This window comes from Raphanus sativus, chromosome 3, assembly GCF_000801105.2.
Source record: "Raphanus sativus cultivar WK10039 chromosome 3, ASM80110v3, whole genome shotgun sequence".
NCBI lineage: Eukaryota > Viridiplantae > Streptophyta > Magnoliopsida > Brassicales > Brassicaceae > Raphanus > Raphanus sativus.
This window is the reverse complement of record NC_079513.1, coordinates 12,698,835-12,712,803: the sequence shown is the minus strand read 5'-3', so window position 1 is coordinate 12,712,803 and position 13,969 is coordinate 12,698,835. Positions and strand designations below refer to the sequence as shown.

The 13,969-nt window shown below is 37.4% G+C and overlaps 3 protein-coding genes across 3 annotated transcripts; 2 read left to right on the top strand and 1 right to left on the bottom strand.

The window, feature by feature from the left end:
* The first annotated feature begins 507 nt into the window (after positions 1 to 507).
* Positions 508 to 1,092, top strand: LOC108847755 (VQ motif-containing protein 18-like). The gene has a single exon (XM_018621083.2). It carries the CDS (start codon positions 522 to 524, stop codon positions 972 to 974), a length of 453 nt encoding a protein of 150 aa, XP_018476585.2. The 5' UTR covers positions 508 to 521; the 3' UTR covers positions 975 to 1,092.
* Positions 1,093 to 3,316: 2,224 nt separating this feature from the next.
* Positions 3,317 to 7,912, top strand: LOC108847754 (citrate synthase 4, mitochondrial). The gene is made up of 20 exons (XM_057004511.1): positions 3,317 to 3,470; positions 3,952 to 4,019; positions 4,119 to 4,181; positions 4,426 to 4,467; positions 4,634 to 4,699; positions 4,785 to 4,850; positions 4,961 to 5,074; positions 5,178 to 5,241; positions 5,417 to 5,499; positions 5,622 to 5,671; positions 5,752 to 5,829; positions 5,949 to 6,077; positions 6,201 to 6,243; positions 6,353 to 6,439; positions 6,589 to 6,690; positions 6,846 to 6,953; positions 7,039 to 7,089; positions 7,255 to 7,328; positions 7,413 to 7,464; positions 7,544 to 7,912. The coding sequence occupies exons 2-20, from the start codon at positions 3,969 to 3,971 to the stop codon at positions 7,646 to 7,648; spliced, it is 1,428 nt and encodes a 475-aa protein (XP_056860491.1). The 5' UTR covers positions 3,317 to 3,470; positions 3,952 to 3,968; the 3' UTR covers positions 7,649 to 7,912.
* Positions 7,913 to 11,467: 3,555 nt separating this feature from the next.
* Positions 11,468 to 12,485, bottom strand: LOC108844501 (protein VACUOLELESS GAMETOPHYTES). The gene has a single exon (XM_018617767.2). It carries the CDS (start codon positions 12,403 to 12,405, stop codon positions 11,683 to 11,685), a length of 723 nt encoding a protein of 240 aa, XP_018473269.1. The 5' UTR covers positions 12,406 to 12,485; the 3' UTR covers positions 11,468 to 11,682.
* Between the last annotated feature and the right edge of the window lie 1,484 nt (positions 12,486 to 13,969).

The following is a 13,969-nucleotide window of genomic DNA, read 5'->3' as shown; positions in this document are numbered from 1 at the left end:
TAGAAATATCATCATAAATTCATAATTAATTAGTTTTCTTATACAGGAACTACAGATAACCCTAAATCCCAGAAATCAGAAAAGATCTAACATGCCGACAGTTAACACTTTTACACACACCTCCCTCCCCCAGAAAACAACTCCAAGTGGTGACCAAAGATATATATATGGCACACGCAACCGATGCTAATGTAATTATATTAAAAAGACTATAGTCTTGATTTCTCATTTGGTTGGTTAATTACAAATAACTCATAAAACAAAACTTTCGCATGTCAATAATATGATATTATACTCTCGAAACTTTATTTAAATCAAGTTGTTGTTGTGTACTCGTGTGTCATGGAGGGCAGGTCCGTCGCTATTTCGTCCAAAACCTTCGTTATCATTTTGTTGTTAATTTTAATGCATTTGACTTGCCAACAATCCTGTATTTTAACTTTTATATAACTATCTATATAATCGCCCTACACCGCAGTATTGATCCACGAAATATCAGTTATTTGTGTTTCGATTTTTGAATGGTGAGAGAATCCATGGATGTCAATCAATATCATCAAAGTTTTAATGAAGCGTCGAGTTCTAGGGTTTCCTTGAGCAAGAATTCACAAGTAATATCCAAGATCAAGCCCAAGATTCGCATCATCCATATATGCGCACCGGAGGTAATCGAGACCGACGTCAAGAACTTCCGTTCACTTGTCCAAAGTCTAACCGGAAAAGCCGCAGCCGGAGAGGCAAAAACCGGTAAAAAGAGAGCCAGAGCGAGAATTCCAAGGTCTCAAGAACCGGTTTGCGGAGATCATCAGCCGGTTAATCGGCTTACGGGTTTCACCGGTTTATTAGCGAACGAAGGCGACCATCAGGTAAAAGAAGAATGGGGATCCGGTGATCAGACTACTTCAAACACAAACACATACTTCGACCTAGAAGGTTTGATTAAAGATGTAAGAGAAGATTACTACTTCCCATGAGAGCTTCTTATTCTTCTTCTTCACAAGTAGAAGGTTTCATCTTCAACAACAGCCATACAAGCAACAACTTCGCTGCAAAGAAAAAAAAAAAAAAAACTTCGCTGCAAAGGGTCATAATTTCTAGGGTTTCTCTGATTTTTCAAACTCATTGGTTTGATCATGAGATCTAATAGTTTGAGACATGAAAGCAAACGAAGAAGGTAATGTTCTTGGGAAAAAAAAGTCATATATAGCATTTGTATATATGTAGATATTTGAATTTTGAACTCAATTGATATGATGAGAAACTGAACTTTTTTTAAGCTGAACTTGCCAAGGTAAGGGTTATAATGGAGATTTTAATTTATGTGCAGCCCTTCACGGAGAAGTGACTCTATCTAATTAAGTTGTGGTCGATATTGGTCAAAAAACCTAGTTGTTCTTTCTTATTTTTTTTAAACCCTAGTTGTTTTGATGTGTAACTTCATTGATGTGCAATAATTATTCTGTGTGTGTGTGTGTGATTGATTATGATATGCTATATGGAGAAAAGTTTTTTATGGTACTTAGAACAAAGATTGACTAGCTAGTGTTTCATTGTTATAGATAACCAAAGAGAAATTCCATTAGATAACTATTTTTAGTTTATTTTCATAAAAATAGCTTTTTAATAAGAAAAATGACTTAAAGAAATTTTATTAAAGGGTAAATATATATTTATAATCCTTGCGTTAACTAATCTAAAATTTAGGGTTTATTGTATGGTACTTACTACTTAGAACAAAGATTGACTAGCTAGTGTTTCATTGTTATAGATGACCCAAGAGAAATTCCATTAGATAACCATTTTTAGTTTATTTTCATAAAATAGCCTTTTAATGAAGAAAATAACTAAATTTTTATATTAAAGGGTAAATATGCATTTATAACCATTGGGTACACTAATCTAAAACTTAGGGTTTATTAGAGTTAATGGGTGGATTTTGGGGTGAGATTTCAAATTTCAAAAAATAAATAATAAATACTAAAATTTTCAAAACAAAAATAGACTATTTTGGTTATTTTATTTTTTTTAGAGATATTTTTTGTAACAAAATCTTAAAAATGGCTATATGAGAAAATTGTCCATAACCGAATGTATTATATATTGTTGGTTACACTAGATAAATATCCAATACAAACGTTTGGGGGAGCAATTAAAAAAAAAAATACCCAAAACGTTTATTTTTTTGTAATGTAACTAATGATTTCATGGTAAATTTCTTTATTTGGATACCTAGTTTTCTATTTCGTAAATATATTGTGATTTTCTTATTGGATTTGTTACTTTTCCACTTGGCATATATAATTCTCTAAAAATACATATACATATAATGGATCAGAAATCTGTTTTCAAAAATATTAGTTTCTGTGATTTACTTTATTTTTACGAATATATTAGTATGTGTTGCTTCGTAGAGTTACAAATTCTTAAATTTTTTTGTTCAAATTAAATCAAATCTTAAAGATATTTTATTTAGCCTTAATTTTTTCTTACTTGGGTATTCCCTGACTTTTATTTTCTATCAAAATGCTATGACTAGAATCTTATTATTGGGTTCTTCAGTGTAGATGATGATGATTAGTCTTTTGGTTTTATATGAGAACAGTCATAGCTTCCTATTGCATCGCTTCAACTCAGGCACGGCTCTGATCTAAAGCCCAACAAACAAGGGTTTTAGATGCCAAAATTTATAAAAACTTAAGGGGCACCAAATTTATTTAAAATGTATTTAGTACAGTGGCAAAAGCTGTTGAAGATTCTCGTAGGAACCAGAGTTCGAATCCAGCTAATGTATTTAGGGGGGCAAATTTTTTTTCTTTCTTTAGGCATGAAATTATGCTGGACCGGCACTGCTTCAACTCTGTACATCTTAGCTTTGGAGATTTTGGGAGAATTTGGTATATGTAACATTTTCATAATTTGTCATATAAATGCATATAATATTACAAAAAGATTGCTAGAAGTCACCACTAGGATGACATATTTACAAAATCCCATATAAGAATTAAGAAGTTGAAATCAATAATATAAGGAAATATGAATCAATTGACTTATTCACCAGTTGATTTTGAGTTAAAAGTTAAATCTAGTTTAATTTTTTTTATTAGATTTCATTTAAGTATCCGTTGGCCATCACATTCAACTCCAAATCAATTCGGTTAAGTTTCCCAAAGGTCAAAAGACCGACCCTCTACGCGTTTATTCCGGTTTACTGCAAGATTACTCATCCCGGTTTGTTTGGTTTGACTTCTCAAAACTCTCGAAGGTCAAAATAGGAACTTTCAATAAAAGCCAGCTACTGACATTTTGCAAAAGCACAGATTCTTTTTTGGGGGTAAAATGTCATTTCTTGGCTTTTCGCCGTTTATATAAAAGATCAATTTGGTACATCACACCCAGCACAGCAATAATAATTCGTCAACAATCGCCTTCTTCTCTCTTCTCGAATCGCCGTCAACCTCCTCGAATCTCTGGTACGTTCTTCGCTTTTCTCTAGCGATTCCTCATCTTCCACAATTTTCGGAGAACTTGTCCATGATTTTCTTCTTGAATCTGAGAAACTAGCTTCGTTGAATCATAGTTTAGGCGAAAGATCTCTTAGGTCGTCTGTAGCTTTTTGATTCGGCGAGTGTTGTTGATTGCTTGAGTTTCCATGGATCGGCTTTGTTTTTGAGAATTAACATTTGGTTTTGGTGGATACTCTCACAGGTTTTGAGCTTCGTTGAATTGTAGATTAGGCGAGAGACTATTAACGTATATAGTCGGTTTAGTCCGGTTTAGGATAGATCATTCTTTTATACATTTGAATGTGGTTTACTATCGGTTAGGAGAGACATATTTGTTCATTTGTAGCTTTCTGATTCGGCGAGTATTGTTGATTGCTCGAGTTTTCACGGATCGGCTTTGTTTTTGAGAATTAATATTTGGTTTTGGTGGATGCTGTACTGTTTACAGGTTTTTAGTTTTGGAGAATGGTGTTTTTCCGCAGCTTATCGGCCTTTACTAGGCTGAGGTCTCGCGTTGTGAGTGATTTTTCCTATAAAACATCGAACTTAAATCTCGTTTGCAATTTTCGGTTTAGTTGATGCTAATCTAATGGTGATGTGGATTTGTGTAACCAGGGGCAACAATCTTCCTTCGGCAGTTCGGTCAGATGGATTCAGATGCAGAGCTCCACCGATATGGTAACTATCTCCTTTGCTTTATGTTTGCATGTTCATGTATGTAGATCGCGTAGTATGTAAATGGTTAGATTCTGTTTTTGTCACATACTAGATCCAAATGTTTTAGTAACCTGAAGTGGAAACTTGGTTTATGAAGTTTGCTTGAGAGAATAATTATTTTTTATTTTTGTTGCTGTGAGATTGATTTTGGACCTGATTGCTCGTAGGGATCTTTACTCATTTTGTTTACATGATGTCAATGCAGGACCTGAAGTCGCAGCTGCAAGAGTTGATTCCGGAACAACAAGTAAGATTTGATTCCATTTACATGGAATGAATATAAAAAAAATTCACTGAATTTGTATATTATTGTTATCTTAGTTGAGAACTTGAGATTGTTTCTAAGAAGTTAAGGCGGACTAATGTCTTTTGCTTTTCTAGTTCCCTTTTTCTCATAATATTTCCAATTTCAGGACCGTCTGAAGAAACTGAAGTCAGAACATGGGAAGGTTCAACTGGGAAACATCACTGTTGATATGGTAGGAACATGATGATTCACGTGTTCGCTTTGTTTATATAAAGCCTCCCCTTGAATAACTCGTTTTAGTCCCCTTTTAATTAAAGGTAATTGGTGGAATGAGAGGGATGACTGGATTGCTCTGGGAAACCTCACTGCTTGACCCGGAAGAGGTGCTGATAACTCTTTGTATATCGTTATAATTGTTTGGCTGTAGAATATATCAAATGCTCTTCCTTCCAATTGAAAGGCTAATGTTGCAATTATTCTATCATTGTTTCAGGGAATACGCTTTAGGGGCTTGTCAATTCCTGAGTGCCAGAAAGTATTACCTGCTGCCCAGTCTGGAGGGGAACCATTACCCGAGGGTCTATTGTGGCTTCTTTTAACTGGAAAGGTGCGCCTTTTCTTTACTTTTTAAAAGAAAAGGTTGGTTACGAGCATGTCCAGACGATTAGTTTCCCTCATTGTAATATCCTTGTCTACCCTTTTTCCCGTAGGTACCTAGCAAAGAGCAAGTTGAAGCACTGTCAAAAGACTTGGCGAACCGTGCTGCTGTGCCAGGTTTGGCTGTTCAACTTCTGGCTCTGGCTGTTTGCGAAAAGCAGCCTGTTTATTTTAATCGAAACGTATTAGACATTTAATGTTTCATAGAAACTTCTTAGCAGAAATTATTATTTTTTAGTGTGGTTTTCGTGTTACATTTGTACTCATTCATGACGTATTCAACTTTATGCAGATTATGTGTACAATGCCATTGATGCCCTGCCTTCCACAGCTCATCCAATGACTCAATTTGCTAGCGGTGTTATGGCTCTCCAGGTGTGGATCTCTAAGCTCCCATTGTTATTTGCTTGTTCCTTATGTAATATCTTTTAAAGCATACTTTTTCAATAAGTAATTACTTTTCAGCGGAATAATTACTTCCCTTACGTGATATCCAGGTGCAAAGTGAGTTCCAAAAGGCATATGAGAATGGAATTCACAAGTCAAAGTATGCTTTTAGAGTTTCTGGTTTGGTTATCTATAGCATTTAAAATTAGCATGCATCATCAAAAAAATCTTTCCGTCCAGGTTCTGGGAGCCAACATACGAGGATTGCCTCAACCTGATTGCTCGTGTTCCTGTTGTAGCTGCATATGTTTATCGGAGGTTAGTGAAGACTAACACTTTATGTACTCCTTTACACTAATTGTGTTCCCTTTATTGGATGATCTGCCATTGTTGTTTTCTTTTTTCCTTGTATTTACCGTTCCACGAAATCCTTGCAGGATGTATAAGAATGGCGATTCCATTCCCTCGGATAAATCTTTGGATTATGGTGCAAATTTCTCCCACATGTTAGGATTCGATGATGCTAAGATGAAAGAGCTCATGAGGCTTTACATTACTATCCACAGGTCTGTACTAATATCTTCCTCCATATATATCTTTCAAAGTAATTTCTTATCATTTTATTGTTACTTTCAAGACCTACAACTATCAGCATGATAATTTCTATTTTCTTCTTGTTTCTGGTTTAGTGATCATGAAGGTGGAAACGTTAGTGCTCACACTGGTCACCTGGTATGTATCCTCAATGTCGACTGTTCCACACTCAGTTCTAAGATTCATATACCTTTCCTTAGGATTGACGACACTATGGACATTTATGATGATTCGTTTCTGTATTTAGGTCGGTAGTGCACTTTCAGATCCGTATCTGTCATTTGCAGCTGCATTAAACGGTTTAGCTGGGCCACTCCATGGTTTGGCTAATCAGGTATTCTTTCTTGTCTATATCTTCGATAATCTTTATAATCTATGGCAGAGTTTAATGAATTGTCTTTGTGGCATATTATCTAGGAACTTTGTGATGGTTTTAGAGGAACAGAATTTTAGTTTCTTTAACTTTTTCTCTTGTTGCAACAGGAAGTTTTGCTTTGGATCAAATCAGTTGTGGAGGAATGTGGAGAAAACATATCGAAAGACCAGTTGAAAGAATATGTCTGGAAAACATTAAACAGTGGAAAGGTAAAACACAACATTCATTTACAAGCCAACATAGTACTGATTTACATTGTCCGAAAAGGGGTTGGATCATGTTAAATTATTCTCGTATATGTTTTACATTGCAAGGATGGTTCACCAAAATAATAATTAGTTGACAAGGCTTATTTTGTCTACAGGTAGTTCCTGGATATGGACATGGTGTTCTTCGCAAAACTGATCCAAGATATGTATGCCAAAGAGAGTTTGCGTTGAAGCATTTGCCTGATGATCCTCTTTTCCAGCTGGTACTTTTGTTTTTTTTTTCTTTTTGCTCTATTATATACACTCTTGCGTTGTGTGCCGTGGCTAACAGAACCTTCATTTCTATAGGTCTCAAAGCTCTATGAAGTTGTGCCTCCTGTTCTCACCGAACTCGGAAAGGTAATATTTCTAATCTTTTCTCATTTACCAGGGTGATCAATTCATGTAATGGAGTTCATGTAACATAATCCGCGAATAACTCAAATGATGTCTAAAAATCTCATGAAAACCTCAGTTAACATGTTTTTTCTGAATCTCTGTGATGGCTTTGCTTGTTACATACAGGTGAAGAACCCATGGCCAAATGTTGATGCTCACAGTGGAGTGTTGCTCAACCATTATGGTCTAACCGAAGCAAGGTAAGAACCAGACTCTCGTTTAGTAACATATAGTAGAGCCTATTACGCTAGTAGTAGAATATAACATTGTGCGTTTTTTTATAGGTACTACACGGTGCTCTTTGGTGTCTCGAGGAGTCTCGGTATCTGCTCTCAGGTAAATATATGCGTCTTTGTTACTACAAAACCATTCAAAACAGAACTCAGATGCTCAGCTTATTATGTTATTTGTGCAGCTAATATGGGACAGAGCTCTTGGACTTGCACTTGAGAGGCCAAAGAGTGTTACAATGGACTGGCTTGAAGCCCACTGTAAGAAAGCTATAGCTTCATCTGCTTAAACATTACCGGGTCCTGAGGCTTCTCACGCTATTTATGCTCCGTTCTCTTCCACACAGAAGAAAAGTTTATATATTGACAGAAGAAAAACGTTGTTCGTGTACAAATTCTCAAATTGTTTCTTTTGAGATTTATACTTTTCTGCACCTGAGAAACACTTGCAGTTTGCAAATTTGCATTCCGGAAAACTCGTGATAATAAATTAACAGTTTTATTCTATTTGTTTAAAACCTCTTATCATGAATTTAAAAACTTTTTTTTTCTGATTTGATACCCATTTGATTGGGGGAAAAACAAAACTGCAATAGTTGTTATAAAAATACTGTATATTGATTCTATCTACCAAAAAAATGGGTTAGGCGAGGAGGATTATGAGCTGTCTTGCTGATAGTAGTAATATCCGACAGAATCATTGAAGGTAGTCACTCCCCGGTGTCAGCACTGCTATCATCTCACCACCAACATCGTCTAACTCGGCTGGCTGATAACTTTTTTACACCTGAAAGGACACCCACAAAGAACCTCAGATTTACCATACAGTTAGTGTTGTATAAAGAAAAAAAATAACTTTTTACAGTCTGCATCGTCGTCCACCAACTCTCACACTACTCAACTCAGCTATAGCTTGTTTACTTACATATATTTATATTTTAGTTTTGAATTAAGTTTTACAAAGATTAGAACAAATAAAGTAGGCAAAAGAAAAAGTTATCTCGGGGTTCCGAAGGTCTAGCGTGCTCAAAACCCCATCCGGGAGTCGAAGCTTCTCGTCACTTTCAGGGACCTCGGGTTCCGAAGGGTCCATTTGTATACACTCTGTTCGTTCCGTTTGGTTGGGACTTGATTAAGTCTGCTTCTTGCTTCTTCCAAAAGTTAGTGACTCTCCAACATCTCTGGTGGGAAGGTATCTAAGGATGAACCGGAAGGTCACCCCAGCTATCGAAGCAAGTGAAGCTCGAGAGGTCGTGTCCGTGTCCAAGAACCGGATCTGTTACGTAAACATTCACTCACCTTGATTGGGAAAGTGACAAACCCCTCGGCTCAAAAAGTTCCGTCCCTAATCCAATTTTTCACCAAGCATTGGAAGGCAAACAAAGAGATTAAAATGGTGGGGTCGGATTTGGGACATGGCTTGTTTAAGTTTCAGTTTGATTCGGAGTCAGATCTGCTATCTGTACTGGAACAACGCCCCTACCACTTCGCGAAATGGATGGTCATTTTACAGCGTTCGAACCCACAGTCTCCCTGTCTTTCCCATCGCTGATACCTTTCTGGATCAAGGTCGAGGGCATTCCAGCTCATCTCTGGACTGAGGAGACAATCAGAAGCATCGGAGAAGATATTGGACAAAAAAAGAACGCTCAGATATAATCTCTACGCTCTCGTTGCGTATGCGAGTTCATGTGAACGGAAGACTTCCTCTGATAAAGAGCTCGGTTATCGAATATCCAAACGGAGATGAAGTAACCGCCTCGCTTGTCTACGAGAAGCTCGAAAAGCATTGTTCTCACTGCTGCCGTCTTGACCATGAGCTAAGGGATTGCCTTGCATCTAAACACCAAAAGAAGAAGAAGAAGAAGAAGGCTAACGCTCTAGCTCTAGCGCTTTCTGTTCAACACAAGGAGGAACAATCATAATCATCTTATGGTAACAGCAAATACAATGCAGTGCCTCCTCCTCAAGCTCCGGAGCTTTTATTAGCTACTTTGGCATCTTTTCTCCCTGCAACTTGTCAACCTGAGAGTCGCCAAACCATAATGTCAGGGGGCACTTCAACCTGTGCGTGATGATGCCTCAAATCAGGTGTATCAGTACAATCCTCCTCCACGTGGTGGAATGGTCCGTGGCAACAACATGCAGTGCCAAGGCCAAGGACAATCTTTTAACATGCCTCAGATTAACTATGCATCCTCAAATCATCCCGTTTCTCAGCAATACCAATCAGAAGCTTCCGTACAAATCCAAAATTGTGGTCCGGTTTCAAGCTGCCATGCAACCAGCACCTGACAAGGCATATTTAGAGCCACAAAGGCAAGCAGCACAGCTGCAGCCCATGCTCTATGGGGCTGGGGATGTGGAGAAGGACGAGAGATATCAGAGAACAACACTACAGTTTGCAGCTAGCCTTCTTCACCAGATAAAAGCATTATTAATCAGCATCAACCGCCTCTAGGTACTCTGGCTAGACATGGGCCTCGAAGGTAAAGCTCCACTCGCCATCATAGTCTTTGGAGTAATCGTCTCCATCTTCTATCCGCTGCTTGATTATTTTAGTTGAATGAGCTTATGATCCACTCTCTTTCTTTGTAAGCTACTGCTGAGTTTACTGAGTGAAAGCGATTTTTAGCCTTTCCATTTTTTTAACTAGGGAAAATGAAGTTTTTTTGACTGATTTGTTGAATATATATATACATCTCGTGTGTGTTGCTTGTTTGCGTTTTTCATTGTTGGCAATACTTTAGCACTTGTTGCTCTCATTCCTCCCCGTGCATATATGTTATATATCAGAGAAGACATTATAACTAATCTACTTTTAACTTTACAATTTTCTTTAATCCTGTCTGAGCTAAAAAGTGCTGTCCGAGAAACACTCAGATAAAAATATTTGATGATTCTATCATTCCTAAGCTCGTAAAGAGATAAAAACGATTCACTAGTGTTTTTCTCTGCTTTACGAATTAGCGAAAAGTGAATGGAGATGGAGGAAGGAAGGAAGCTAACTCATACTTGTTGTGAAAATGATGAAAACCTGTTGGAATATCTCATTAGAATTATCCGTATCACTTCGATCTTTGATGTATACTTGAAAGCAGAGTAGTAATCACCGCAGACTTTGGGGTCCGTCATTATTCTGATGGGCAGAGTAGAGTTCCTCTGGGCCATGATGTGGCATTAATAATCTTTGTTCTCTAAATCATATCTTTCAAGCATTTACTTAATTTTATTTTAAATGGATTTCATTTTCATATAAAGTATGAAACATAATCCGCCAATAAACAGGTTTTCTTGAAGCCATAGGTGGACGAAGAGTTTAAGAACCTTGAGAGTAGTTCTGAGTTTGGTTTTGATTATTCACAAAGTTGTGCGTAAGTTAAAGTAGGGTACGCAACTCTGAGTCAATGAGTAAGGAGGGGGGACAAAACACTAGCTAGTCTTCTTATCAATAGTTGAGATTCCCTTCCCATGCAAGTGGGCAACGACTTTATGAAAAGTTGCCGACTGAAAATGTAGGGTTCACATCACATGTTACCACAAACACAAAGTAAGGATTCCTCTCTCTTGTGATACTGGTTGTACATCACATGTTAGCACAACCACAACTGATATAGAAAACAAAGTCCTCATAGGAACCTAATATTCTCAACATAACCTGGATAATAAAGCATTGATACATATTCTTTATCAGTCTCCACTCCTTGGATGTCCGCTTTTCGTGCACTCTCTTTGTTAAAATCGTAATAATAAACACACAATAATGGCTTAGCTTCCATCAACGATCGTCGTCGAAACACCATAAGCTCACCGGTATGAATCCATCCTTTAGACTCTAGGTTATCCCCAAATTCTTTCCACTCACAAGGATATTTAAACGTGTAGACCATTCCTGCTTCTCAACATCCTCAAGAATCTACAATCTTATCTCTTCTTTGTACCCCCTATATTTGAGAAATTTAATTTTTTAGATAGAACACATAATGAAAATGTGCGATTTGGCTAAAGTGCATCCATAATTTCCTGATGATCTAGGTTCGAATCCCTCCTATTAATTATTTTGCACCCAGTTGAAAAAATCCCTAGCTTCGCCCCTGCTGATCATGATGTTTCTTTAGAAGAAAAAGGTAAAAAATATTACATGAAAGAAAAAATTACAATAACTTACTCGAGAAACTTACAACCTCAGTCTTTTTTTTATGACACTGGAAATCAAAGGACAATGAAAAAGTAAGATGTTCTTGAAAGAGAAAAAGCCAACAATACCACAACGAAATCACCCAATGCTATCTAGGTTCATTACCATTGCATGAAAAATGCTAGTTCATTTTCTCACCCAATGGTATCTAGGTTCATCCCCAAAATGGATCACGGAATTATTTATTTTATTGGATATACGCATATTCGCCAACTCCATACGAGCATTCCTCAACGACTCCATCCTCAAAGCTTCCAAGACCGCTTCTTCTTCTCCTCTTTTTTTCGCCTCGTGATTTTCATAAACCGCACAAGAATGCACATGCGTTCCATAATCACATACTTTGCAATGATAAACCCAAAGATTCTCCGTCACAGTTTCTTTACATACGTCACACATGAAAACCATACCCTCACGACCTTTGCAAGGCGAGTTGAAAACTAGAGTAAGTGAATGTTCGTGATCTTCACGCTCTAAGGTATCAGGGAGAAACGCACATCCCACGTGAACATCGTACTGGCACTTAGAGCAATGGTAAATGAAACTAGATCCATATTGACCGCATGCATCACACCCGTAAGCGTTACTTTCATAAGGTGGGGAGTGAAGCAAGGTTAAAGGATGGTTAGGATGAGACTTGTGGTTGATTTCACGGGGTAGGTCGAAACATGACTTGTGCAAGAAGTAGTCGCAGTCTGACTTGGTACACTTGAAAGCTTCTCCGGTTAGCTCGAGCTCACATCCAGAGCAGATGATCTCATCTTCCACATGGGCTTTGAAGATGTGTAGCGGATGTTTGTGACTCGGGTGCTTCACTGATGGACGATTTACAGGTTTTCTTGAAGCCATAATTTGGTTGTTTAAGTGGACGAAAGAGTTTAAGAAACTTAAGTAGTTCTGAGCTTGGTTTTGATTATTCACTAAGTTGTGATTTATTTATAGGAGAGTATCAGCATAAAGAGATGGTACATTTGGAGACGCAACTATGAGTAGGGACAAAACACTAGTCTTCTTATCAATAATGTTGAGATTCCCATGCAAGTGGGCAACGACTTGGTGACACAGTTTGAAAGTTGACTTTTTGAAGTTGCCGACTTGAAATGTTGGGTTCACATCACATGGACAAACAGAAATTCTTCAAACAAATTAATCGAAGTCTTAAAAATTTTAGAAATAATTTACGTAAACATAAGTCTCTAGATTTATTTAATTTTTTAATTAAAATATTTTCTAAATTAACTATAGCCTAATAATGTTTAATTTCTCAGCCTAATCATGTCCTTATCCATGGCTCAGAAACGGTTTTTTTTTAACTACGTTTGAATTAGTCACATCTAACATAAAATCTTTCACGTAGCCTAACATTCTCAAGGTAATGAACCCGTGAATAACAACAAAACATTGCTCCAGCAAATGAGACTAGAACCATGTGTTTTATTAAACGGAAACGGAAACGGAAACCTCACACTGATATAGAAAAGACTCTAAAGCATTTGGGCTAGTGCATTTTCGCCCCAGACTCTTAATCAAGGTGGTGTACGTAGCATCTCTAAACATTCTATTTATTGTAGTGAGTCATAGCAGTACTGAACGCATATCAAATACTAATAAACCATATGACTAACAACAAAAAGTTGCTGGTGCAGCCCTGGATAGGCTGTCTCTCCCTGGATCTCTTGTAGGTGGGTAGATGCTTTGATAATCCTTGCAAACAGAGAATCAAAGACTCAATCTGCTTCAAGGCTTGTGGATAGTTGATAGATGTTGATGATGAACTTTGCTAAAGAGCTATGGATTGCTCAGAAGCTGTTTTGCTACTCAAAAACACAGAATCACCCTGTATTGTCTAAGATGGATTCACAAGGAATTCCTTCCTTTAAGTGAGATCAATGTTCTTAAGCTGAACAGAGAAAGCAAGAGACAAAAGCAAGCAAAGCTGCTGTAAAATTCTTAGATTCAAAGTTGTTTCTCTCTTGGCTGCTGCCGTGAGTTTTAACACCAAAACAAGTCTACCCTAACCAAATTGGTTAAGAATTTCGAAATCCCTCCCTAATCCCAATTAAAATTGGTTTACTAATCCTAATTTGTCTCTGGTTTGAATTAAATGAAAACCAATGAAAACCAAATAAGCCCAGCCCAATTACATTGCAATTAAATTAAACCAACAGGCTGGTTTATCTTGAACTCTCCCTCTTGAACCAGCTTCCACGCCCTTGATCAAGTCTCCAAGACTCTTCTCTTGCCTTCTCAGCCTTGCTTTATGGTGCAGCCCTGGAATGGCTGTCTCTCCCTGGATCTCTTGTAGGTGGGTTAATGCTTTGATAATCCTTGCAAACAGAGAATCAAAGACTCAATCTGTTTCAAGGCTTGTGGATTGATGTGGGACACAAGAGAGATGGCTCGACTCCTGATA

Excerpts from the sequence above, each read along its gene's own strand:
- LOC108847755 (XM_018621083.2), top strand. The coding sequence starts at position 522 with ATGGTGAGAGAATCCATGGATGTCAATCAATATCATCAAAGTTTTAAT.
- LOC108847754 (XM_057004511.1), top strand. The coding sequence starts at position 3,969 with ATGGTGTTTTTCCGCAGCTTATCGGCCTTTACTAGGCTGAGGTCTCGC. Across the intron at positions 4,700-4,784 it reads GAAACATCACTGTTGATATG|GTAATTGGTGGAATGAGAGG; the intron begins GTAGGAACATGA and ends TTTTAATTAAAG. Across the intron at positions 5,075-5,177 it reads GGCTTCTTTTAACTGGAAAG|GTACCTAGCAAAGAGCAAGT; the intron begins GTGCGCCTTTTC and ends TTTTTCCCGTAG.
- LOC108844501 (XM_018617767.2), bottom strand. The coding sequence starts at position 12,405 with ATGGCTTCAAGAAAACCTGTAAATCGTCCATCAGTGAAGCACCCGAGT.